The sequence below is a fragment of the Delphinapterus leucas genome, chromosome X (assembly GCF_059928025.1).
Source record: "Delphinapterus leucas isolate spDelLeu-1000000601 "Yukka" chromosome X, BTC_Dleu_Yukka2, whole genome shotgun sequence".
Classification (NCBI taxonomy): domain Eukaryota; kingdom Metazoa; phylum Chordata; class Mammalia; order Artiodactyla; family Monodontidae; genus Delphinapterus; species Delphinapterus leucas.
The window spans coordinates 60,131,794-60,156,971 of NC_143150.1; the positions used below are offsets into that span (position 1 = coordinate 60,131,794).

The following is a 25,178-nucleotide window of genomic DNA, read 5'->3' on the forward strand; positions in this document are numbered from 1 at the left end:
ATTATTTGTCCATTATTTAATAATTATATACCAGTCTTTGCTTTGATTTGGAATTCATAGTTATATTCCTTTCCCTTGTGATATTTGAAATATGTTACCCCAGTTTGGTTTCTATAACCCTGTTTAGCATTTATATAATTTCTTTCATGTCCCTCTTCTGTTGATGCAGCTACTGTGTCTCCTCATTGCCTGTGGAATCTAATAAAACTTATTCTAGCATTAGAGCTCACTATTTTCTGGTTCCACCTTGCCTGTTTAAATATATTTTTCAGTGGAGGTTGTTGTCTCCTTTTGTCACTTGAGAAAATCTTTTGTATTCTCTGGTATCGTCACCTACACTTTCTCACTTCCTCTATTATCTCTCTCTAGTCAACTGTTACTCATGCCTCAAGCCTCAACTCACAATCCTCCCCAGTGACCACCTACTAGCTCTCTTTCATCTGAAATTCCATAGCACTTATTGTTTGTACCACACATTTCAGTCTTCAATTCCACTTAGCCTTCAATATCTGTTTATCCAGTCTTCCCAGCAAGCCTCTCTTATATCACCTATAATACTTAGCAAAGTTCTGAGCCTTTACCTGTAAGCATGTTGAAATGAATGGGTAATGTATTACATTACAGTATTCTCTATCTGAGGACCTTAGATCTGCTATTTTGACTTAATTGATCAGTCAGTTACTGGACAATAATCAATTTAATGATTTTTCAAAAACTGTGCTGATTGTTTCTAAATTTGTTGACTCATACCATTGCTTAAATATACTATAGTTGTGACACAGCTATGGTATTGGGAAAATAGTATGAATTGTATGTAATAGGAATCACAGGAGCTATGTGTATTTTTAACAACACAAAGTGTGTATTTTAAAAAGTATCTTTAAAATTCAGATATTTTTTATGGTCTAAGAAACAACTAGATTAATCCTTTTTTTTTGTTCAGGAATTAGATGGTCAGAATAGTTACTTGCCAGTTAATTAAGATAGGCTCTCTTTATAAAGGGTTAGCCAAAAAATAAGAATTATGAATTTTTAAAAATAAGATTACCAGTCTGATTTATTCAGAGATACTTTAGGTTTTTTATAAAACTCTTTTTACTTATGTATTTATTTGTGGCTGTGTGAGTCTTCGTTGCTGCCCACGAGAGTTCAGTAGTTGTGGCTCACGAGATCTAGAGCACAGGCTCAGTAGTTGTGGCACATGGGCTTAGTTGCTCCATAGCACGTGGGATCTTCCAGGACCAGGGCTCGAACCCGAGCCCCCAGCATTGGCAGGCGGATTATTAACCACTGCACCACCAGGGAAGTCCCCAGAGATACTTTAAAGCATCACAGCGTCTTTTCCTTTCTGTCTTTTCCCTATTCTAAATTAATGTGTACTCTTTTTTTTCTGACAGTATTGTGTGAAACTGGTAAAACACATCCATCTTCTGTTGAGTGGGTGTCATGTAAAACTTCTTTGAGACTTTAATATATCATGTTTACATGATAAACATTTTAAACTACTTACCTACATATATATTGGTTTGTTTTTTAATTGTAATGGAGTTTAAATTTAAAGACCTTAATTTACAGACATTGTGTATGTCTGTTGAAAGACATTCGTTATCTGGCTGTATATACCCAAAAATTGTTACTTAAGAAGTTGGTTACTAAGCCTATACTTTGTGGTTTACTGTTGAGCTATTAGATAACTCAAATTTCTGTACTTGGTGTCAAGTCTGTTGCAATATATCTAAATTAGTAAAAACTAAGGTCCGTACTAAATCTGATTTTGGTCTTACTCAGAACTTGAAATCTCTTTCGGGCACTGATTCCTCTTTGTTGTTTGTTAATATGGAGTAGGGACCTGGATTTTCTTCTGGTGGTGCTATAGCTCCCAAATGATAATTCTGCAATATATTCTTCTGGATTTTTTAGTTTTATTTTTGTTTGTTTTTCAGTTTTGTTTTTGAATTGGCTGTCTCAATGTCAGCAAAATAAGTTTCAGCTTTTTAGTTTTATTGAGATATAATTGTCATACAGCACTGTTATAAGTTTGAAGTGTGCAGCATGATTTGACATATATATTGTGAAATGATTACCACAGTAAGTTTAGTCAATATCCATCATCTTGTATAGATACAAAAAAAAAGAAAATATTTTTTTTTCTTGTGATGACAACTCTTAGGATCTACTCTCTTAACAACTTTCAAATATACTATATAGCAGTGTTAACTATAGTCATCAGGTTGTACATTACTTTCCAATACTTATTTATCTTATATCTGGAAGTTTGTACCTTTTGACAACCTTCGTCCATGTCCTCCACCCTTTTTTTAGTGTTACAAAAAGTACAAAGGACATTCTATTTAACCCTTATTTTATCTATCAGTGTTTCTTAATTTGCTTATTTAGATTACAATCACTTGATGTTTCAGAGTCAAATTTACTAGAAAACTTAACCAGAGTCTAGCATTTTCTGTATGCAAGTAGCAAATAGTTCATTCTAAGATGATTGATAAAATTAGTTACTTTGATTTCTCCCAAAGTCATATTGGAGCAAATAGTTCCAGACTTTTTAGAATATTTTCTAAGCAAGCATAAATTTTATCATAAACACACGTTTAAGCTCAAATATAAAATTATAATTTTAAAGGTTATTTGGGGGAAAATTCACACAAATATGACTTTGCAAAGTACCAGTGTCTTTTGTGTGAAAATTCCATGTGATTTTCGATTGTATGTTTTAGGTTAAAGATTATACATCCATTAGAATGGCTAAATTCAAAATGCTAAGATAGCAATTTCTGATGAGGAGCAACAGGAACTCTCATTTATTGATGGTGGGAATGTAAAATAGTACAACCACTTTGGAAGATAGTCTGGCAGTTTCTTTCAAAGCTAAACATAGTCTTACCAAATGATCCATTAGTCACGCTCCTAGGTATTTACCGAACTGATTTGAAATTTTATTTCTACCCAAATCCTTAATGCAAATGCTTATAGCAGCTTTATTCATACTCACAAAAAACTGGAAGCAACAAAGATGTCCTTCAATAAGCAAAGGGATAAACAAACTGGTACGCTGAATAGAATTGGAATACTATTCAGTGATAATAAGGAATGATCAATGAAGTCATGCAAAGACATTGATGAATATTAAACATATATTGCTAAGAGAAGCAGCCAATTTGAAAAGGCTTTACACTGTATGATTCCATTTCCCATTCTTCAGAAGGCTGTAGAGATATGTATAATGCCTGCATTGTATTGCACAATATTTCAGCCTTTCAAGTTAAATTCATTGAAGAGTAGTTCTCAAGTTCTACATTTATCTGCTTTAATCAGTAACACTTATCCACATTATAGATTTAAGTCTTGTTATGAGACAAGTCTCCATTTGAATACTTTATTGTTAAGCATGATAAAGTTATGAATTTCTTCTGACTACCTCTCTAAACTATTTTCCTATTCAAGAAGATGTTTGTATGAAAAGTAATTAAGCCAATCTTTTTATTCTTTTACTTACAATTTAATTACAATAGATTGCAAAAGTTGCCACAAATTAAAATCTCCTGGTTACTTGCATAGATCCTCCTTTTGTACACTGGGTAACAATAGATGAATACTGATACTTATTTATTCTGGATAATTTTGAAATTGTCCAGCCTTGACTGGGGAATTGCTAGAGATCTCTTTCTCTGCAGTTCTATGAGCCACATGCCCCTGAATTATGCTCTTAAATCTATGCTAAGCATTATACAAAGAAAAACTAAGTCTTTCAATCTGTGCCCTCTAGTAGCTTATAGTTAAAAGCTAAGCAAATTTTTGGAATATGATAAAAAACTTACACCATTACAAGTACAACACAACAGAGGCTACTAAGCTACAATATTGGAAACAGGAATTAACATTTAAAAAATTTTTTCTCTAAAAGTTTATTTAACATAAGACATAGTAAAACTGGATATGAATTATTGCCTTAATGACATTTATTTTTTATTTTATTTTTCCCAGTTTTATTGAGACATAATTGGAATATAACTTTGCATTCATCCAAGCATAATACGTACATGTTGAAGCATATGTACAGCATAATGATTTGATATGTATATAGCATGAAATTTTAACCACAATAAGTTTAGTTAACATCAATCACAGGTTAACAATTTACTGGAAAAAATAGAATTTTTTATTACACTTATCAAAAGCAGCTTATTTTAAGACTCCGTAGGACTATATGCTTTAGAACTAGATGCATGTGTGAATAGAGATTGGGATGGTTGATGCTTCTAGGTACACAATGTAATATTAACAAAATAATAACAACAGTAACAGGTAAATGTAGCCAAACATATGGCCTTGATGACTTTTAACATTTTTAGTACTTATTACTGAAGTTAACAGTGAAAACTGCATATAATGCATATTAATATAAAATTACAGTAGACTTGAAATAAGTTTTTTTCAATTTTACCACAAAAAGCAATAAACTAATGTACATTCTTTTAGAAGTTGTTTTTAGATCTTGATTGGGTGCAGATTTCTCTATTTATGGTTTATGTTATCATGTATGAAATCAGGTTTCAAAATTCATGTGTGATATTATAAAATCACCTAAGAAAAGTCTCTTCTCTCTTTGGGTGACTTAATTTCAGTCATCTGTAAACATTCATGTTAATTCTAAACATTTGCTAGTGTAAGTCTGCATTCCCAAAAGCTTTTCTTCCTGTATTGGTGATGGCATCATTCTACAGATAGATTAGGAAAGGCCAGAATTGAGAAGAAAGCTATCTTTTTATCTTATATATACCACTTTTGAAATATATATAATTGTTCATATTTTCAAAATGGTCACAACCTAATTTGGTTATCAAAACTATTTTAAGAATTATTTTTCTTTTTTTAAGATTAAAATGCGCTTTGTAATTTGGATTTTTAATATACATGCTATTTAGCTATCATGTTCAAAGTGTCAAGATTCAGAAACTAAATCTTTTTGCTTAGCCACATTACCTACTAGATTCTGGTGTTTCTAAACATGGATCAAGCCCATTTAAAAGCAAGGTTTTCCAAACATATGGTTATTAAAGGGAATCACAGGGGGAAGTGGGAGGGCACAGGGAGAGAAATAAATTAGGAGTTTTGAATTAATATATACACACTACCATATATAAAATAGAAAATCAACAATGACCTACTGTAACTCTACTCAGGGAGCTCTACTCAACATTATGTAATAACCTAAATGGGAAAAGAATTTGAAAAACAATAGATATATGTATATGTATAACTGAATCACTTTGCTGTACACCTGAAGCTAACAAAATATTGTAAATGAAATATACTCCAATATAAAATAAAAATTTAAAAATAATAAAGATAATAAAAATTAAAAATAGATAAAAACAATGACCTACTGTATAGCACAGGGAACTATATTTAATACCTTGTAATAACCTATAATGGAAAAGAATCTGAAAAATAATATATATATATGTATAACTGAATTACTTTGCTGTACACCTGAAAGTAACACATTTTAAAGTAACTATACTTCAATTTCAAAAAATGTTTAAAAATATATATCATCTTTCACTTGCTATCAATTGATTTCAACTCCATGTAAAAAATAGATAAATAAATTTAAAAAACAATAAATGTTTTCAATAAAATATGCACCAGTCAAATGAATTTGGATTTTTAATCTATTGTGCAAGTCTTCAGAATAGCTCTGTTCTTCATTCTTTCACACTTGAGTAGGTTAGGGACATCCTGGCTGGTAAGACATAGTTTTCCCCTAAATTAGGCCTTATTCTTTAGAAAATGCTTATGGACTTGTTTTTGTTTTGTTTTAATCTGTTTTCAAAATATCAGCCTTTATGAATAAGTTATTTTTAAATAGCATACTTTAAGGCAAGAAAAGTAGGTCTAAGTTTGGGCAATTTAATGACATTATATTAATGCTGCCATTTAAAGGTATAAATATTTTAAATACAGTTGTAAAAGTTATTATGGACTTTTTTCTTTCACCTGAGTGTTTTAGGATAGTAGTGTGGGTGGCAGGATAATTTCCTGCTGTATAGATATTTTATTACATTAAACTGTCTTGTCTCTCACATGCTGCAAATGAAACATCTTAATTGTTATGATTATATTTGTTTTATACTCATTGCAAAAGCTTTCCCATTCTCAGGTAAGAATCCTGACTGAAAAGTCATACCTTCTGATAAACCTTTTGGAGTTTAATTACATTTTACAAGAATAATTCTCATTTTTAGGTCTGTGTTATACCTTAGTTCAGTAAGATAAAAATATTTTTTAAAAGAGAATGTAAGAACAAAAAAGAACCTGTACAATGCAGTGAAATTAAAGAAAAGAAGAATTTAAGTGGCAAAGGTCTGCTGGGGTTCAAACTTATATTACAGAATCCTCAACCACACATGAGTTTTAGTGACAGCAAATGTAAACTTATAAACAGTAAACCTGTATGCTTATGTATCACGCAGTAGACACCCAGTAATGTTAATTGACTGTCTGACAAAATTTCCCATCTAGTGGAAGGTTTACCACTGATGTTTCTTCTCACTTAAGGTTATGCAAAAAGTTACTGTCATTTGATGTCTTAAAATTGCTTATTAAATATGGATATTCATAACTTAATATCCATATATGATGCCAAAAATGTACTTAACACTGAAAAATTTAACAGCACTTTCTGCTACTGGATTAAGATTGTGAGACATATGTAAGGAAAAATTATGTAAGTTTTCCTCAGTGCTGAACTACCTGATTTGCTACTATGCTTACCCCCTTTGTGTCTAATTCTATGATCCTGTATTCTCCTTTCTGTCCTAGTGGCTGCTGTTTTATTAGATCTGAACATTCCAAGATGTCTACAGGTTTATTCTATTGTATCAATAAGAGACTCCTCTCAAATTACATTTTTAAAATTTTTATTTGTGTATAGTTGACTTACAATGTTGTGTTTGTTTCAGGTGTACAGCAAAGTGAATCAGTTATACATATACATATATCTACTCTTTTTTAGATTCTTTTCCCATATAGGCCATTACAGAGTATTGAGTAGAGTTCCCTGTGCTATACAGTAGGTCCCTATTAGTTATCTATTTTATATATAGTAATATGTATATGTCAATCCCAATCTTCCAATTTATCCTCCCCATGCCCACGCTTACACCCTGGTAACCATGTTTGTTTTCTACATCTGTAACTCTATTTTTTTTTGTACATAAGTTCATTTGTATCCTTCGATGTGGGCATCCTATTTTGATTTATTTTTTAACTTTTTCCTAATTTTATTAATTACTAAATTAATAATGGAGAAATATAACCAATGTATAAGAGCTATAGGAAGTAAGCAGCAGAAGTAGTGGCAAAGAGCAGATGACCAAGTGCCATATTGCAGAAGGATCCTGCAGCAGTTTGCCTTTTAGGTCCAGAACTTTGCTTCAGGACTCCCAATATTTAATTTAGTCAACAAAGAAAGTTCCTCAGACAGCACATAATAGCTGGCAGTACCAAATGTGAACCTGAGCAGCCATCACAGGGGGATCTCTAGAAGACGTTCTGAATGGTGATGTGATACTGGCAAGACAGGAAATCAGACTTTCTTCACATGCTAGCTATCATCCAAGTGACATCTGTGTTCCCTGGGAACTGTGACTAAAATATAAATAGTAAAAAAAAAAAGTTACATCCTCTGTCTTGAATATATGGAAAGGTATAATTTCTAAAATAAGAAAAAAGTAGGCAGGATGAGATGTCGTTCACAAAGAAGCTGGGGCAAATTCCAAGCATGCCCAGCTACAGCTGTTTATTGTTTTGTTTTCTAAAATAGCAGGTTATTCCCTCAGGTATATGTGATTCTTCTTTTAAATTAGTCTCCCCCAATAGCACCTTGTACTTTCTTCCTGTTTAGGATAGAGGTAGGTGTGTTGGGGGCGGAGTAGGTGCCAGGGGGATACTAACATTTATTTGGTCCCTCTATGAACATGTTTTGTTTTATATGGGTTTTCTCTTTTAATCTTTTTAGCAATCCTATGAGGTAGGTAGTATTATTCCCATTTCCAGATAAGGAAACTAAGCCTCAGAGATTAAGTCACTTGCCCACAACTAAGAAGAGACAAAGTTAAGATTAAAATCTAGGACTTTATGATTCCCACTATTTTGCACTAAGGAGTATAATTACAGCTCACTACTTGTTACCAGATCTAAGCCCCTACTATATGCACATCAAAATCAGAATCTCTGCTGCCTCTGGCTTTTAATTTTTGTTGCTAGAGAAGTTTTGTATACATGTTGAAGTGATGTGAGATTTTGTTGTGCTGTGTTTTGTTTTCAGCAAATTTGCTCTTGTATGTAGAGAGTTACCAACAATTCCTTTATTTTATATTGAGACTACTGCCTGCTAAGTTTAGAGAAAAAACCCTTATTTGATTCTTTCCAAAGAGGATGAGTCAGTTTCTCCAGGGAATTCTTTAAAAGTATAGTTATCTGCATTCAATGTTTTTAAACTTACCTATGATAATAAGGGTTTTTGCTTTACATCTGCTCATCAGTATAAAGAAGTTTTCTGTTTCTGCCTGATACATTTTGTATGGTGTTCCTGTAGCAGAAGATTGTGATTGAAACTGTATGTGAGACAAGAAAAATGTCAGTTGAACACTGTCAGTTTAAATTCTAGAGTTGGCTGTTGATCTTTTTAAAAGAGTGAAACCAAAAATGACAGTAAGGTCTTATAGGTGGTGGCTTTTGAAGGACATTGAGTCAAGGATTTGGATGACAGTATTCCTAGGACTAAAGATTCAAGATACCCTATGCCCAGGCACCTATAGTGTAAAGTTGAAGGATGTTCTTCTCAAGATTAAAGTACAAGTGTCCTTAGGCTTATAAAGAGATTAGTCAGAGTTCTCCAGAGAAACAGAACCAATAAGATGTATGTATGTATATATGTGTATGTATATTTATATAAGGGGAGAGAGAAAGTATATATATGTGTGTGTATATATAGATATAGATAGATAGATAGATATAGATAGAGAGAGAGAGAGAGAGAGACAGAGAGACAGAGAGACAGAGAGAGACAGATTATAAGGGATTGGCTCACACAATTATGGAGGCTTAAGATGTCCCAAGGTCTGCAGTCAGCAAGCTAGGGACCTAGGAAAGCCAGAGTGTATTTCCAGCTGAAGTCCAAAGACTTGAGAATCAGGACAGCTGATAGTGCAAGGCTCAGTCTGTAAGCCAGCAGGTTCCAGTCCCAAGAAGTGTTAATGTTTCAGTATGAATCCAAAAGCTAGAAAAGACCAATGTTCTAGCTCAAGCAATCAGGCAGAAGGAGTACCCTCTTACTCAGTGTTTCTATTCTATTCATGTCTTCATTTGATTGGATGAAGCCCACCCAAAATAGGGAAGGTCATCTGCTTAATTCAATCTACTGATTGAAATGTTAATCTTATCCTGAAACACCATCAAAATACACTCATAATAATGTTTAATCAAATGTCCGGACACCCTATGGCCCAGTCAAGTTGACACATAAAATTAATCATCACAGGAATATATCTCAGAACTTCAAGGACTAAAAATTATGAGAACTTAAAAGATAAATCTTGGGCTTCCCTGGTGGCGCAGTGGTTGAGAGTCCGCCTGCCAATGCAGGGGACATGGGTTCGTGCCCCGGTCCAGGAAGATCCCACATGCCGTGGAGCGGCTGGGCCCGTGAGCCATGGCCACTGAGCCTGTGTGTCCGGAGGCTGTGCTCCACAACGGGAGAGGCCACAACAGTGAGAGGCCCGCGTACCGCAAAAAAAAAAAAAAAAAGATAAATCTTTTATCTGATAAGGTGTTAATATTAGGAATATATAAAGAACTCCTACAACTCAACAACAGAAAAACAAATAACATGATTAAAAAATGGGCAAGTGGAGGAGCTTCAAGATGGTGGAAGACTAAGATGCAGAGATCACTTTCCTCCCCACAAATACATCAGAAATATATCTCCATGTGGAAAAACTCCTACAGAACACTTACTGAATGCTGGCAGAAGACCTCAGACCTCCCAAAAGGCAAGAAACTCCCCACGTACCTGGGTAGGACAAAAGAAAAAAGAATAAACAGAGACAAAAGAATAGGGACTGGACCTGCCCCAGTGGGAGGGAGCTCTGAAGGAGGAAAGGTTTCCACACACTAGGAAGCCCCTTCGTGGGCGGAGACTGTGGGTGGCAGAGGGGGGAAGCTTGGGAGCCACAGAGGAGACTGCAGCAACAGGGGTGCGGAGGGCAAAGCGGAGAGATCCCCGCCCAGAGGATCAGTGCCGACCGGCACTCACCAGCCCAAGAGGCTTGTCTGCTCACCTGCCAAGGGTGGGCCGGGCTGGGAGCTGAGGCTTGGGCTTTGGAGGTCAGATCCCAGGGAGAGGGCTGGGGTTGGCTGTGTGAACAAAGCCTGAAGGGGGCTAGTGCACCACAGCTAACCGGGGGGGAGTCCAGGAAAATATCTGGAGCTGCCAAAGAGGCAAGAGACTTTTTCTTGCCTCTTTCTTTCCTGGTGTGGTAGGAGAGGGGATTAAGAGCACCGCTTAAAGGAACTCCAGAGACGGGCGTGAGCCGCGCCTATCAGCACGGACCTCAGAGATGGGCCTGATACTCTAAGGTTGCTACTGCAGCCACCAAAAAGCCTGTGTGCAAGGAAAGGTCACTATCCACACAGCCCTTCCCGGGACCCTGAGTAGCCCGCCACTGCCAGGGTCCTGTGATCCAGGGACAATTTCCCCGGGAGAACACATGGCACGTCTCACGCTGGTGCAAAGTCATGCTGGCCTCTGCCACCACAGACTCACCCTGCATTCCGTACCCCTCCCTCCCCATGGCCTAAGTGAGCAAGAGCACCCAAAGCAGCTGCTTCTTTAACCCCATCTGTTCTGAGACGCCCTCAGGTGACCTGCAAGCAGAGGTGGGTCCAAATCAAAGCGGAACCCCAGGAGCTGTGCGAACAAAGAAGAGAAAGGGAAATTTCTCCCAGCAGCATCATGAGCAGTGGATTAAATATTCACAATGAGCTTGATGTACCCTGCATCTGTGGAATACCTGAATAGACAACGAATCATCCCAAATTGAGGAGGTGGACTTTGGGAGCAATGATATTTTTTTTTTCACTTTTTCTTTTTGTGAGGGTGTATGTGTATGCTATTGTGTGTGATTTTGTCTGTATAGCTTTGCTTTTACCATTTGTCCTAGGGTTCTGTCTGTCTGTGTTTTTTTTGTTTGTTTGTTTTTAGTATAGTTTTTAGCACTTGTTATCATTGGTGGATTTGTTTTTAGGTTTGGTTGCTCTCTTCTTTCTCTCTTTTTTTATTACTTAAAAACAATTTTTAATAATTATTTTTATTTTTTATTTTAATAACATTATTTTATTTTATTTAACTTTATTTTATTTTATTTTATTTTATCTTCTTTCTTTCTTTCTTTCTTTCTTTCTTTCTTTCTTTCTTTCTTTCTTTCTTTCGCTTTTCTCCCTTTTATTCTGAGCCGTGTGAATGATACGCTCTTGGTGCTCCAGCCAGGCATCAGGGCTATGCCTCTGAATTGGGAGAGCCAAGTCAGGGACACTGGGCCACAAGAGACCTCCCAGCTTCATGTAATATCAAATGGCAAAAATCTCCCAGAGATCTCCATCTCAATGATAAGAGACTTGAGATTCAAGCCCCACTCGACAACCAGCAAGCTACAGTGCAGGAAACCCTATGCCAAAAATCAAGCAAGACAGGAACACAACCATACCCATTAGCAGACAGGCTGTCTAAAATCATAATAAGGCCACAGACTCCCCAAAACACACCACCAGATGTGGACCTTCCCACCAGAAAGACAAGATCCAGCCTCATCCACCAGAACACAGAAACCACTTCCCTCCAACAGGAGGCCTACACAGCCCACTAAACCAACATTAGCCACTGGGGACAGGCACCAAAAGCAACAGGAACTACAAAACTGCACCCCATGAAAAGGAGACCCCAAACACAGTAAGTTAAGCAAAATGAGAAGATAGAGAAACACAGAGCAGATGAAGGAGCAAGGCAAAAACCCACCAGACCTAACAAATGAAGAAGAAATAGGCAGTCTACCTGAAAAAGATTTCAGAATAATGATAGTAAAGATTATCCAAAATCTTGGAAATAGAATGGACAAAATGCAAGAAACATTTAACAAGGACCTAGAAGAGCTAAAGAGCAAACAAACAATGATGAACAGCACAATAAATTAAATTAAAAATTCTCTAGAACAGATGAATAGCAGAATAACTGAGGCAGAAGAACAGGTAAGTGACCTGGAAGATAAAAGAGTGGAAATAACTACTGCAAAGCAGAATAAAGAAAAAAGAGTGAAAAGATTGAGTACAGTCTCAGAGACCTCTGGGACACCATTAAATGCAACAACACTCAAATTATAGGGGTCCCAGAAGAAGAAGAGAAAAAGAAAGGGACTGACAAACTATTCAAAGAGATTATAGTTGAAAACTTCCCTAATATGGGAAAGGAAATAGTTAATCAAGTCCTGGAAGCACAGAGAGTCTCACACAATATAAATCCAAGGAGAAAGATGCCAAGACACATGTTAATCAAACTATCAAAAATTAAATACAAATAAAACATAATAAAAGCAGCAAGGGAAAAACAACAAATAAAAGGAATCCCCATAAGTTTAACAGCTGATCTTTCAGCAGAAACTCTGCAAGACAGAAGGCAGTGGCAGGACATATTCAAAGTGATGAAGGGGAAAAACCTACAACCAAGATTACTCTACCCAGCAAGGATCTCACTCAGATTTCATGGAGAATTTAAAACCTTTATAGACAAGCAAAAGCTAAGAGAATTCAGCATCATCAAACCAGCTTCACAAAAAATGCCAAAGGCACTTCTCTAGGCAGGAAACACAAGAGAAGGAAAGACCTGCAAACACAAACACAAAAGTTAAGAAAATGGTAATAGGAACATACATATTGATAATTACCTTTAATGCAAATGTATTAAATGCTCCAACAAAACACATAGACTGGCTGAATGGATACAAAAACAAGACCCATATATATGCTGTCTACAAGAAACCCACTTCAGACCTAAGGACACATACAGACTGAAAGTGGGTAGATGGAAAAATGTATTCCATTGAAATGGAAATCAAAAGAAAGCTGGAGTAGCAATTCTCATACCAGGTACAAAATAGACTTTAAAACAAAGACTATTACAAGAGACAAAGAAGGACACTACATAATGATAAAGAGATCAATCCAAGAAGAAGACATAGCAATTGTAAACATTTATGCACCCAACATAGGAACACCTCAATACATAAGGCAAATGCTAACAGCCATAAAAGAGGAAATCGACAGTAACACAATCAGAGTAGGGGACTTTAACACCTCACTTTCACCAACGGACAGATCATCCAAAATGAAAATAAATAAAAAAACAAAAGCTTTAAATGATACATTAAAAAAGATGGACTTAGTTGACATTTATAGGACATTCCATCCAAAAACAACAGAATACATATTCTTCTCAAGTGATCATGGAACATTCTCCAGGATAGATCATATCTTGTGTCACAAATCAAGCCTTGGTGAATTTAAGAAAATTGAAATCATATCAGGTATATTATCCAACCACAGTGCTATGAGACAAGATATCAATTACAGAAAAAAATCTGTACAAAATACAAACACATTGAGGCTAAACAATACACTACTAAACAACCAAGAGATCACTGAAGAAATCAAAGAGGAAATCAAAACATACCTAGAAACAATTGACAGTGAAAACACAATGACACCAACCTATAGGATGCAGCAAAAGCAGTTCTGAGAGGGAAGTTTATAGCAATACAATACTACCTCAAGAAACAAAAAAACATCTCAAATAAACAACCTAACCTTACACCTAAAGCAATTAGAGAAAGAAGAGCAAAAAAACCCCAATGTTAGCAGAAGGAAAGAAATCATAAGGATCAGATCAGAAATAAATTAAAAAGAAATGAAGGAAATGATACTAAAGATCAATAAAACTAAAATCTGGCCCTTTGAGAAGATAAACAAAGTTGATAAACCATTAGACAGACTCATCAAGAAAAAAAGGGAGAAGGCTCAAATTAGTAGAATTAGAAATGAAAATGGAGATGTTACAGCTGACACTGCAGAAATACAAAGGGTCATGAGAGATTTCTAAAAGCAACTCTATGCCAATAAAACGGAAAACCTGGAAGAAATGGACAAATTCTTAGAAATACACAACCTTCCGAGACTGAACCAGGAAGAAATAGAAAATATGAACAGACCAATCACAAGCACTGAAATTGAACCTGTGATTAAAAATCTTCCAACAAACAAAAGCACAGGACCAGATGGCTTCACAGGCTAATTCTATCAAACATTTAGAGAGACCTAAAACCTATCCTTCTCAAACTCTTCCAAAACTGTTCCTTCCCCTTCCTGCTCAACATAATAAAGGCCATATATGACAAACCCACAGCCACCATTGTCCTCAATGTTGAAAACTGGAACCATTTCCACTAAGACCAGGAACAAGATAAGGTTGCCCATTCTCACCACTATTATTCAACATACTTTTGGAAGTTTTAGCCACAGCAATCAAAGAAGAAAAAGAAATAAAAGGAATCCAAATCAGAAAAGATGAAGTAAAGCTGTCACTGTTTGCAGGTGATATGATACTATAACTAGAGAATCCTAAAGATGCTATCAGAAAATTACTAGAGCTAATCAGTGAATTTGGTAAAGTAGCAGGATACAAAATTAATGCACAGAAATCTCTTGCATTCCTATGCACTAATGATGAAAAATCTGAAAGTGAAATTAAGAAAACACTCCCATTTACCAATACAACAAGAAGAATAAAATATCTAGGAGTAAACCTACCTAAGGAGACAAAAGACCTTTATAAGACACTGATGAAAGAAATTGAAGATGATACAAATAGATGGAGAGATATACCATGTTCTTGGATTGGATGAATCAACATTGTGAAAATGACTGTACTACCCAAAGCAATCTACAGTTTCAATTCAAACCTTATCAAACTACCACTGGCATTTTTCACAGAACTAGCACAACATAATTTCACAATTTGTTTGGAAACACAAAAGACCCCGAAGAGCCAAAGAAATCTTGATAATTGAAAACGAAGCTGGAAGAATCAGGCTCCCTGACTTCAGACTATACTACAAAGCTACAGTAATCAAGACAGCATGGTACTGGCACAAAAACAGAAATATAGATCATTGGAACAGGATAGAAAACCCAGAGATAAACCCACGCACATATGGTCACCTTATCTTTGATAAAGGAGGCAAGAATATACAGTGGAGAAAAGACAGCCTCTTCAATAAGTGGTGCTGGGAAAACTGGACAGGAACATGTAAAAGAATGAAATTAGAATATTCCCTAACACCATACACAAAAAGAAACTCAAAATGGATGAAAGACCTAATTGTAACGCCAGACATTATCAAACTCTTAGAGGAAAACATAGGCAGAACACTCTATAACATAAATCACAGCAAGATTCTTTTTGACCCATCTCCTAGAGAAATGGAAATAAAAATAAACAAATGAGACCTAATGAAACTTAAAAGCTTTTGCACAGCAAAGGAAACCATAAACAAGACCAAAAGACAACCCGCAGAATGGGAAAAAAATATTTGCAAATAAAGCAACTGACAAAGGATTAATCTCCAAAATTTACAAGCAGCTCATGCAGCTCAATATCAAAAAAACTAACAACCCAATCCAAAAATGGGCAGAAGACCTAAATACACATTTCTCCAAAGAAGATATACAGATTGCCAACAAACACATGAAAGAATGCTCAACATCATGAATCATTAGAGCAATGCAAATCAAAACTACAATGAGATATCTTCTCACACCAGTCAGAGTGCCCATCATCAAAATATCTACAAACAATAAATGCTGGAGAGGGTGTGGAGAAAAGGGAACCCTCTTGCAGTCTTGGTGGGAATGTAGATTGATACAGTCACTATGGAGAACAGTATCCTTAAAAACTAAAAAACAGTTCCTTAAAAACTAAAAATAGAACTGCTATACGACCCAGCAATCCCACTACTAGGGATTTACCCTGAGAAAACCATAATTTAAAAAAAGAGTCATGTACCACAATATTCATTGCAGCTCTATTTACAATAGCCAGGACATGAAAGCGACCTAAGTGTCCATTGATACATTAATGGATAAAGAAGATGTGGCACATATATAGAATGGAATATTACTCAGCCAGAAAAAGAAATGAAATTGAGTTACTTGTAGTGAGGTGATGGACATAGAATCTGTCATACAGAGTGAAGTAAGTCATAAAGAGGAAAACAAATACTGTATGCTAACACCTATATATGGAATCTGAAAAATAAAAAGGAATGGTCATGAAGAACCTAGGGGAAATATGGGAATAAAGACACAGACCTACTAGAGAATGAACTTGAGGATACGGGGAGTGGGTAGTGTAAGCTGAGACAAAGTGAGAGAGTGACATGTACATATATACACTACCAAATGTAAAACAGATAGCTAGTGGGAACCACCCGCATAGCGCAGGGAGATCAGCAAGGTGCTTTTTGACTTAGCTGGAGTGAGATATGGAGGATGGGAGGGAGGGCGATGCAAGAGAGAAGAGATATTGGGATATATGTATATGTATAACTGATTCACTTTGTTATAAAACAGAAACTAACACACCATTATAAAGCAATTATACTCCAATAAATATGTTTAAATTAAAAAATGGGCAAAAGACTTCAATAGACATTTGCCAAATAAAATATACAAATGGGTAACAGGTGTATAAAAAATGTTCAACATCACAGGAAAATGCAAATAAAAACCACAATGAAATATCACCTCATACCCATTAGCATGGTAACTATTAAAAAATTAGGCTAACAAGTGTTCGTGAGCCTATGGAGAAAGTAGAACACTTGTACATTGTTGATGGGAATGTAAAGTGGTACAGTCACTATGGAAAGTGCTATGATGGTTCCTCCAAAAATTAAAAATACGATTACCATATGATCCAGACATTCAATTTCTGGATGTGTACCCCAAAGAGTTAAAAGTAGGGACTCAAACAGATACCTGAACACGGACATTTTTAGTAGCTTTCTTCACAATAGCCAAAATGTGGAAGCAACCCAAATGTCCATCAGCAGAAACATTGATAAACAAATGTGGTATATACATGAAAGGGAATATTATTCATTCTTAAAAAGAGAGGAAATTCTGACACATGCTATAACATGAGTGAACCTTGAGGAAATTATGCTAAGTGAAATAAAGCAGCTACAAAAAGACCAATACTGTATTGTTCCACTTTGATAAGCTATCTGGAGTATTCAAACTCATTTAAACAGAAAGTAGAATGCTGGTTGCCAGGTGGCTGGAGAGATGAGGAAATGGGAGTTGTTGTTTAATGGCTATGAAAAACTTTGGAGATTGGTTGCACAACAATGTGAATGTATTTACGACTACTGAATCGTACACTTAAAAATAGTTAAAGTGGTACATCTTATATTAGTGTGTTTGATCACAATTTGGAAAAAAATAGTTAAATTAAATTTCCACCCAGAAGTCACAAAATAGTATTCTTTATGAGGACCCCATATTCAATCTCTTACAGATAAGAAGATATTTTCACTGGACGTGGGTACTGTATCAATAAGTAAGTTGAATGGAGTAATATATCTGTAAAGCATACATTGTTTTAAATCATACAGTTTAAATAGGTAATGCATTGATAATCATAGAAAATGTATTTCACATGATTTAAAATATCATTGTTTACAAAAAAGATATCTAACATATGTTTAGCACATTTCTGGTCACTAAGGATATACAAATTAAAAAATAATAATAAATAAAAAAGAAAAGCATTTCTCAGAAAAATAAGGCCAATAAGCATATAAAAATGCTTGGTCTTTCTTAAAGAAATATAAATCAAAAGAGCACGATACCATGTTTCACTAAACTAGCAAAAATTATAAAGTTGGATAATACCTAGCATTGATAAAGATATAGGAAAATAAGGACTATCATACATTTCAGCCTTTGTCCAGGCAATTTCTCTATGTTTACAAAAAAAGAAAATTAAATGCACATACTCTTTGGCCAACCAATTCCATTTTGTGGTATAAGACCTAAAATTAAGTCCCCATATTATATGTGTCTTGATATCTGGGGAAAGCCGAGTGGGTCTTGAATGATGGCCCAATCACAAGTTCCCCTTACCATCGTGTTCCTGAAGATAAAGTACCATATTCAAACAACTCTCCTTAGCATGGGGACCAGGCACAGTGGCTGCTTATCCCTGAATAGCAAGCTACAGTTCCCTGCTAGCCCACAGAATGATTCAAACAAGTCAATCACATTCTCCTGTGGGAAACAGAGATTTCACCATGCCTAGGGGTTACACCACAGCCTCTGCTTGTTCATTCTGTTTCCAAGTAGAATTATCCTATGGCCCTGCATGGCATACAGTGTTCTCCTCTTATAGGCTGTGAGTATGTGTGACTAATACACTACTGTTGATTTCATCTGTCTAGTGTTGAGAATCAGTTGTTTATCAATCCCTATAACTTTAAGCAGGAATCCCTTCCTTGTCAACTGGAAGAAGTGGAGGTGATAAAAACATATGGCTTGGAATTTCCTATTATATATAATTGCAAATATAAAGCAAGATATAGGTACCAGAATGTCCATTTCAGCATTGATTTTAATAGCAATAACCTGAAAACCACCTAAATGTTCGCCATTAGATAACTAAATTAGATAATATAATTAGAAAATATTAGATAACAATTACATAAATTGTATAGTGTCCATATGATGGAGCACAATGTAGAAGTTAAAAAGACTGAAGTATATCTGTATGTGATGATATAGAAAGATCTTCAAGATATACGAAGTGAAAAAAATTAAGTTATAGTATCATCAATTTTTTTCTAAGTGTATATGCATTTTTATCCTGGAAATTTACCCAGGAATCTACTGACAGTGGTTGCCTTTGGTGTCAGGATTAGCAGTTTGTAACTAAGGAAGGAGAGAGACTGTAGCTCATTTTATACCTTTCTAATTGTTTGGCTTTTTTTTAATCAAGTGCATATTTATTTTTACAATGAAAATAAAAGTAAAAAGGCATGATACCTGCTATTAAGCAGCACATTGTCTAGTGGAAAAATGAACAAGCTTTCACAAAACAAGTTTGAAATCTCAACACCATGGGTTAATATCTGGACTGATTATTGGGATAAGGCAGAGTAGTGCACAGCATATGGAAAGCTGAGGGAGTAAGGTGAAGGAAGTAATAATTGAGCTAGAAATTTTTTAATAGTTCTCACTTCAAAAGGGTTACTCCTACGTACAAATATATAATTCAATTCCACATTTAACTAAGATACATACTTAAAACAGGAAACTCTGCTCCCCAATATCAGAGTTTTGTCACTTAGTTTTATTTTTAAGAGAAAAATAAAAGAACTAAATTCCTGAAGTGTCCTAGAGGCTGGTGAAGAGGCCAGAAGGTTTTTTTCTATTGTGTTACAATATAATCCAGGTGAAATCAAAACAATTGTCTTGTCACATGGGCCAAACCTCAGCTTTCACCTGGATTTCCAGGGTTACTGGAATGTTACTCTGCACAAAATCAGCAAGATAATTGACTAATATGTCTCCCTCACTTAAGTAAGCAGTTATGGCTGAGGGTTGTCTTGTAAAGTGAAAGTGGCTTTATATATATATTTTTAAACATCTTTATTGGGGTATAATTGCTTTACAATGGTGTGTTAGTTTCTACTTTATAACAAAGTGAATCAGTTATACATATACATATGTTCCCATATCTCTTGCCACTTGCATCTCCCTCCCTCCCACACTCCCTATCCCACCCGTCTAGGTGGTCACAAAACACCGAGCTGATCTCCCTGTGCTATGCAGCTGCTTCCCACTAGCTATCTACCTTACGTTTGGTAGTGTATACATGTCCATGCCTCTCTCTTGCTTTGTCACAGCTCACCCTTCCCCCTCCCCATATCCTCAAGTCCGTTCTCTAGTAGGTCTGTGTCTTTATTCTTGTCTTACCCCTAGGTTCTAGATTTCAATAGAGAGACAAAACTGATTTCAACTTCAGGCTCCTCGGGGAAGAATTCACCTTCTTCTTTAAGTGCCCACATTTTATTTCTTCAGTAAATGAGTATTCAGTTTTAATGTTAATTGATTTTTATTACCTTATTTATTTTCTTAGTTAAAATATGCTCTTAGGAGCTTTAAAAATAACTGCCCTTTCCCCCATAAGCTTCTACTTATCAGGTGTTGTCATAAGTTGCCTTCAGCATTGCTAATGCAGGACATTTCCAACAAATCAAATCAGCTTTTATTTAGTTCAATTTAAGGGATGAATCAGCTTTGGATGTCCTCTAAATGAATTACAAATTAATTGGCTCAGTGTGTTCAGTGTTCTGTTCATTATTCCTTCCAATTGACAATAATGTAGGCTAACATAGTGGAGAATTTGGTTCAATGGAAAAATATGGGAATATTTATGCTGCCTGTTATGAATTATTTGAATCTACCTAGAACCTTACTACCATTTATTTTGCTCTTTGTTTTGCTTTGAGAATTTTAGCTCCCCAACTATTGTACAATCAATATAGGAGGGACATGTAATGAGATTTTTATGTTATAAATATTATAACTTGAGGGTTATTTCACTTGATTAAAAAAGAAACCTGGATGACATGTTTTGATTCTTTTATTGTAAACATGTAATTTAGTACCAGTACTTGTAATAACTGTTACTCATCAGGTTTTTTTTTTTTTAACTTGGGGGAGAACAGATCTAGCTGGAAAGGAAATTGATTGACACACACTCAAAGAAAAACTGTACTATATGTCTTATGAAAAGACACATGCTAATTGTACAATCTAACTTCACTTTCTTGGTGGTAAACTGAGAATTCATATATTGTTTTTCCTCCTGATAGCTAACATTTCTTTTCAAAAGATTGTAACTTTAAGACAAATTTGCACGTGTTGTTTAGTATTGTATCAGTTTTAGTTATGATAACTCTTTTATTTGAGTCATGGTTTATATGTTGTGTACATTATTTTCTGTTGTTACCTGTATCTAATTTAGGAGAGGGTTCCATTTTAAATTTCAGTTAGGAAGGAAACATTGAAAGCAGTTTATGTCTAGGAAGGCTTTGAAGTCTAACCTCTCTGTGGGGCCAGATCATTTATTCTTAGGTAGAAGGCAGCAACAGAACCTCACATCTCATGCCATAATGATTTGCCACTTTTGTCCTCAATTCATTCAGTCTCACAGGCTTTTTCTCTCTCTCACTCTCGCTCTCACCACATTCTTTCATCACAAACACACACATACAGGGTTTTGCAGCATATAGATAGATAGATAGATAGATAGATAGATAGATAGATAGATATAGATATTCAGTTTTCAAATTTTATTTAAAATTTTGGTCATAAAGGTTCCTATTAAATTGTTTAAACAATATTTAACTTAGGAAGTGAAAATCTTCTGTTTTCCCTATATACAGTTGGTTATTATATATTCTTGCAGAATTTCTTCCACGTGTCAGCATTTTTCTTTTGTTTTCCTTTTTATTTTTTTAACATCTAATTGCTTTACAATGGTGTGTTAGTTTCTGCTGTAAAACAAAGTGAATCAGCTATATGTATACATATATCCCCTCAACAGCATACATATATATTTTTTTTAAATAAATTTATTTATTTATTGACTGCATTGGGTCTTTCTGTGCACGGGCTTTCTCTAGTTGCCGTGAGCGGGGGCTACTCTTTGTTGCGGTTGAGGTGTGCGGGCTTCTCATTATGGTGGCTTCTTTTGTTGCGGAGCACAGGCTCTAGGTACGGGGGCTGCAGTAGTTGTGTCATGCGGGCTCAATATTTGTGGCTCACAGGCTTAGTTGCTCCACGGCATGTGAGATCCTCCTGGACCAGGGCTTGAACCCATGTCCCCTGCATTGGCAGGCAGATTCTTAACCACTGCACCAGCAGGGAAGTCCCTATATTTTTAACTAAAGTTAATTTTCAGATTTTTTTTACCACCCCTTGAGTTACTTGGAGACACCATAGGGATAAAGCTACTAGAAAATAATCAGATATATTTCTACTTCTAGCTCTGCTATGGTCTCTCTGTGCCCTGTTGAATAAGTCCTTTGACCTTTCTTTTCATGACTCCTTATTCACAAATAGAGGTCATTATTCTATCATGCTTCTAATTTATTTCCTAGGGATGCCTCCAGGATTCGTTGAATTCAAACAATATATAAAGTCCATAGTTTATTGGTTCAAAAAAACCCTAAGAGTAAAAAGGATGGGCTTATTCTGAAACTTTCTGAAGCCATAAATATGATTGTTCTTTTAAAACAACATTATCTTATTACATTTATCTTATTTAGTCTTTTAATTTATCATAACATTAGTAGGAGCCTATCTGTGGTAAATCTAGATTAATTTATCAAAAGACAACACTGTGACATGATCCTGACTCTGGTATGTTTTTAAATATATGTAGTGTGAATGTGAATATACGTATTATAGAAAAAAGTTTGAAAGAACATATATTAGAATTAACAAGTGTAATTTCCAGGATTGTTAGTGATTTAAATTCTCTTCTTTTTAAATATATCTGTATTTTCTACAATTAATATGTATTATTTATGTGACTACAACCATTTTTATCAACATTGCTTAATTGTTATCAGGTAAATTCTTTACTCATTTTATTCTAGCACACTTTCATGTCATAGTAATAAATACCATGATAATGCCCATTTCAGGAAGGGGGAACACAGAGTAAGAATTGTGAAATTAATTTATTTGTTGAAAGTAACCTAGCACATATCACTCTGATGATTTAATATTTTTCCTTTGAGTATTCTAATTTTTTTAAATGTTTTTTACAGCTACAAGACCGCACTCAGTTCAGTGACCAAGACTTAGCCACCCTTAAGAAGTACTGGGACAATGGCATGACCAGCCTTGGCTCTGTTTGTAGAGAGAAAATTGAAGCAGTGGCAACTGAATTGAGTGTTGACTGTGAAATAGTTCGGGTAAGGTATTTTCAATAATTTTCATGTTGTGGTTGAAGAGTGTCATAAATGAAAGCCTTAAAAAGTTGTATAGTTTGCGTTTCTCTAATTAGTGATGTTGAGCATCTTTTCATGTGCTTTTTGGCCATCTGTATGTCTTCTTTGGAGAAATGTTTATTTAGAGATTCTGCCCATTTTTTGGTTGGGTTGTTTGTTTTTTTCATATTGAGCTGCATGAGCTGTTCATATATTTTTGAGATTAATCCCTTGTCAGTCGCTTCATTTGCAAATATTTTCTCCCATTCTGAGGGTTGTGTTTTCATTTTGTTTATGGTTTCCTTTGCTGTGAAAAACCTTTAAAGTTTTGTTAGGTCCCATTTGTTTATTTTTGTTTTTATTTCCATTTCTCTAGGAGATAGGTCAAAAAAGATATTGCTGTGATTTATGTCAAAAAGTGTTCTGCCTATGTTTTCCTCTAAGAGTTTTACAGTGTCTGGCCTTATATTTAGGTCTTTAATCCATTTAGAGTTTATTTTTGTGTATGGGGTTAGGGAGGGTTCTATTTTCATTCTTTTACATGTAGCTGTCCTGTTGTCCCAGCACTACTTATTGAAGAGATTGTCTTTTCTCCATTGTATATTCTTGCCTCCTTAGTCATAGATTAGTTGACCATAGGTGAGTGGATTTATCTCTGGACTTTCTGTCTTGTTTCATTGATTTATGTATCTGTTTTTGTGTCAGTACCATACTGTTTTGATTACTGTTTTGATTATGGTAGCTTTGTAGTATAGTCTGAAGTCAGCCTGATTCCTTCAGCTCCATTCTTCTTTCTCAAGATCCCTTTGGCTATCTGGGGTCTTCTGTTTTTCCATACAAATTCTAAAATTTTTTGCTCTAGTTCTCTGAAAAATGCCTCACACTGGTCAGAATGGCCACCATCAAAAAATCTACAAACAATAAATACTGGAGAGAGTGTAGAGAAAATGGGACCCTCCTACACTGTTAGTGGGAATGTAAATTGGTACAACCATTATGGAGAACAGTATGGAGGTTTCTTAAAAATCTATATATAGAGCTACCATATGATCCAGCAATCCCACTCCTGGGCATATATCCAGAGAAAACCAAAATTCAAAAAGATACATACACCCCAATGTTCACTGAAGCACTATTTACAGTAGCCAAGGCATGGAAGCAACCTAAAAGTCCATCAACAGAGGAATGGATAAAGAAGTTGTGGTACATATATACAATGGAATATTACTCAGCCATAAAAAGAGAATGAAATAATGCCATTTGCAGCAACATGAATGGACCTAGAGATTATCATACTAAATGAAGTAAGTCAGACAGAGAAAGACAAATAGCATATGATATCACTTATATGTGGAATCTAATTTTAAAAATGATACAAATGGACTTATATACAAAAGAGAAACAGACTCACAGATCTTGAAATCAAACTTATGGTTACCAAAGGGAAAATGTGGCAGGAAATGATAAATTAGGAGATTGGGATTAACATATACACACTACTATATATAAAATTGGTAATAAAAAGGACCTACTCTGTAACACAGGGAACTTTACTCAATACTCTGTAATAATCTCTATGGGAAAAGAATCTGAAAAAGAATGGATATATGTATAACTGATTCATTTTGCTGTATACCTGAAACTAACACAACATTGTTAATCAACTATACTTCAATAAAAATTAATTTAAGAAATTGTATGAGGTGCTTTAAACAATGCCATCAATAAAGTGAAAAAGATAACCCACAGAATGGGAGGAAATATGTTCAAATCAAATATCTGATAAGGATCTTATCCAGAATATGTAAAGAACTCTTACATATCAATAATAAAAAGGCAAATAGTGTAATTTAAAAATGGGCCATAGATTAGAATAGTCATTTTTCCAAAGAAGATGTACAAGTGGCCAATAAATACACTAAAATGTGTTCAACATCATTTGTCATTATGGAAATCAAAACCACAATGAGATACCTCTTAACACCCACT

General features: G+C 35.0%; 1 protein-coding gene across 1 annotated transcript in view; it reads left to right on the top strand.

The window, feature by feature from the left end:
• Positions 1–25,178, top strand: part of HDX (highly divergent homeobox) — a 152,999-nt gene that overhangs the window by 67,277 nt on the left and 60,544 nt on the right. Inside the window, exon 4 of the mRNA XM_022580818.3 lies at positions 23,028–23,174. Within this exon, the coding sequence (XP_022436526.1) occupies positions 23,028–23,174 (147 nt within the window). The remainder of the gene's footprint in view (positions 1–23,027; positions 23,175–25,178) is intronic.